General features: G+C 37.3%; 1 protein-coding gene across 1 annotated transcript in view; it reads left to right on the top strand.

Annotated features, from left to right (window-relative positions):
• Window positions 1-3,085, top strand: part of LOC106882501 (CAP-Gly domain-containing linker protein 2) — a 15,605-nt gene that overhangs the window by 1,266 nt on the left and 11,254 nt on the right. The window contains exon 2 of the mRNA XM_014933195.2: window positions 542-601. Within this exon, the coding sequence (XP_014788681.2) occupies window positions 542-601 (60 nt within the window). The remainder of the gene's footprint in view (window positions 1-541; window positions 602-3,085) is intronic.

Here is a 3,085-nt window from a genome sequence, read left to right as displayed (position 1 = left end):
TTCATATGTCATCTGTCATCCTCCATATGTCATCTGTCATCTTTCATATGTCATCTGTCATCTTCCATATGTCATCTGTCATCCTCCATATGTCCTCTGTCATCCTTCATCTGTCATCCTCCATTTGTCATCTGTCATCATCCATTTGTCATCTGTCATCCTCCATTTGTCATCTGTCATCCTCCATATGTCATCTATCATCCTTCATATGTCATCTGTCATCCTTCATCTGTCATCATCCATTTGTCATCTGTCATCATCCATTTGTCATCTGTCATCCTCCATTTGTCATCTGTCATCCTCCATATGTCATCTGTCGTCCTCGATATGTCATCTGCCATCCTCCATATGTCATCTGTCATCATCCATTTGTCATCTGTCTTCTGTCAGTCATCTGCAATGTCATCATTGGTCTGCCATATACCTCACTTCATCATCAGATAATTCCCTAAATTCATATTCTGCCCCTAATCCATATATATATATATATATATATATATATTCTCAATGTCTTCTTCTCTTTCCAATTCCTCTGATGCAGCACAAGACAGGACAGAGACCCGGAACGCTAAACATATCAGCCACCACTTCAGCACTACAGGTCTGTGCAGCTTTCTCGTTTTTCCTCATCCCACCCTCACCTTCCTCTCTGTGGGTTGCTTTGGCACATGAGCACTTTGTTTCAGTCGTTAGACTGTGGCCATACTGGAGCAGGGCCCCGAAGGGTTTTTTGCTGTGCAAATCAACCCCCAGTCTTATTCTCACAACCATATCATCACCGTCATTTAGCATCTGCTTTCCATGCTGGCATGGGTTAGACGATTTGACTGAAACTGGTAATCTGTTTGATTTGGCATGGTTTCTACAACCGGATGCCCTTCTTAGCACCAACCACTCTAAGAGTGTAAGGGGTGCTTTTTACATGCCACCGACACAGGTGCCAATTATGTGACACCGGCATCGGCCACAAGTTGGTATGTGCTTATTCTTGACCAAAGACAAGAATAAGTGTGTACCACTAAACTGAAGAGTGGAGGTGCGTGGCTTAGTGGTTAGGGTGTCAGCACCATGATCGTAAGATTGTGGTTTCGATTCCTGGACCGGGCGATGCGTTGTGTTCTTGAGCAAAACACTTCATTTTCACGTTGCTCCAGTCCACTCAGCTGGCAAAAATGAGTAACGCTGCGATGGACTGGCGTCCCGTCCAGCTGGGGAACACATACGCCATTGAAACCAGGAAACCGGGCCCATGAGCCTGGCTAGGCTTTATAAGGGACGCATTTATTTATTTTTACTAAACTGAAGACAGTTATTTTGAAAATAATTTCCAACTCCCAGTCAACGTCTTCTGTTGAAAAACGGGGTGGGGATTATTATTATTTATTATTTCTGATATTTGCATAGTTGTTGTTGTTATTTCTGATATTTGCATATTGTTGTTGTTACCCATAAGCTTTAATTTTTGTTTTTTTTTAAATATATTTTAAACATTCTGTGAATGCCTTTGCAAAAACCCTGCATAGATTGAAGCTTTGCAATTAACTCCTGTTAGTTAAATGTCTGAGATGTGTTTATTACTAATAAGATTATGATTTTAATTATCCAGGCTAATTAATTTCATCGTCAGAGATGAAAGATTTAAAACCAGAAAAAAAAAAAAAAATTAAAAAATGTATGTATGCCACACTCTGATACCTTTAATCTCGGATAATCCTAATCAGATGCTGTCATCCTGGATGTGTATTTGATAGCAGACTGGATTAGATCTCACCATGTTTATCATATATATATATTTTTTCGTTCTTTTACTTGTTTCAGTCATTGCACTGTGGCCATGCTGTGACACTGCGTTGAAGAATTTTAGTCGAACGAAATCGATCTCAGTATTTATTTCTATTAACCTTGGTTCTTACTCTGTCAGCGTCTTTTGCCGAACTGCTACGTTACAGGGACTTAAACACACTAAGACTAGTTGTCAAGCAGTGGTGAGGGACAAAGACGCACACACACAAAATATATATACGATGGGCTTCTTTTAGTTTCCATCTACCAAAACCACTTGCAAAGCTTTGGAGCAAAGAGAAAAGATTAATCCCTGTCTGGATGGCCCCTGTGCAAGGACACTCCAAACACAGACAGGTGTTGTAAAGAGTGACTGGTAGACAGGAAATGGCATGAGACCAGGGTGTCATTACCAAGTCTGATATTGATATATATATATATATATATATATATATATATATATATATATACGTACTTACACACATGTGTGTGTGTGTGTGTGACAGTGAATCTCCAAGCCAATAAAGCTATAAATAATAGCATGTAAATAGATATACACACACACACATATATATACATACACATATATATATATATACATACATATATAGCCAACCATGAACTATAAAGTAACTTTTTTACAGCTTATCAAACTTCAAAAAGGGAAAAATTTACAACCTTCTACATCAATAATCCACCATTGTTCCTGAAAGTTGTTTTTCTTTATGCATTCTATAGACTGCTTGAAGCTTACTAACTTCCTACACCTTGAGCCTTGGATCTTACCTTTACATTACATATTACTATATATATATATATATATATATATATTCTGCAGTATCAGCATCAAACTTTGTTTAGACATTATTGAACTTTAGGTCAGTTAAAGTAAGTTTGTGACATAGTTAAGCTTCTAAAGCAAATTTGTTGCAGTTACCATGGAGAAAAAAATTCTCTTTTATGGTAAAAAAAAGTGTAAGAAACAGTCTATTGGTGCAACTCAGTGTTGTTGACTGTGTTTCTGTCAAAGTTACAACTTTACTTCAGTCTGTCCAGAATTGCCTCTCTTTGGTATTTCTCATTGATAACAGCTAAAGAGCTAGAAACGCAGCATTTAGGAATCCAACAGGGCAGCACTGAACATATATGGTGTTTTTTTAATGCCGTTTTTACCATAAGAGAGATTTTTTTTCTTTCTTCCATGGTAACTGCAGTGAATTTGCCTTTAGGAGTTGAAATATGTCACAAACTTTAACTAACCTTAAGTTTGCTTATATATATATATATATATATATATATATAT

The sequence above is a fragment of the Octopus bimaculoides genome, unplaced genomic scaffold, assembly GCF_001194135.2.
Source record: "Octopus bimaculoides isolate UCB-OBI-ISO-001 unplaced genomic scaffold, ASM119413v2 Scaffold_213642, whole genome shotgun sequence".
Classification (NCBI taxonomy): domain Eukaryota; kingdom Metazoa; phylum Mollusca; class Cephalopoda; order Octopoda; family Octopodidae; genus Octopus; species Octopus bimaculoides.
The sequence above is the reverse complement of the archived record's forward strand: the minus strand, read 5'-3'. Positions and strand labels throughout refer to the sequence as shown.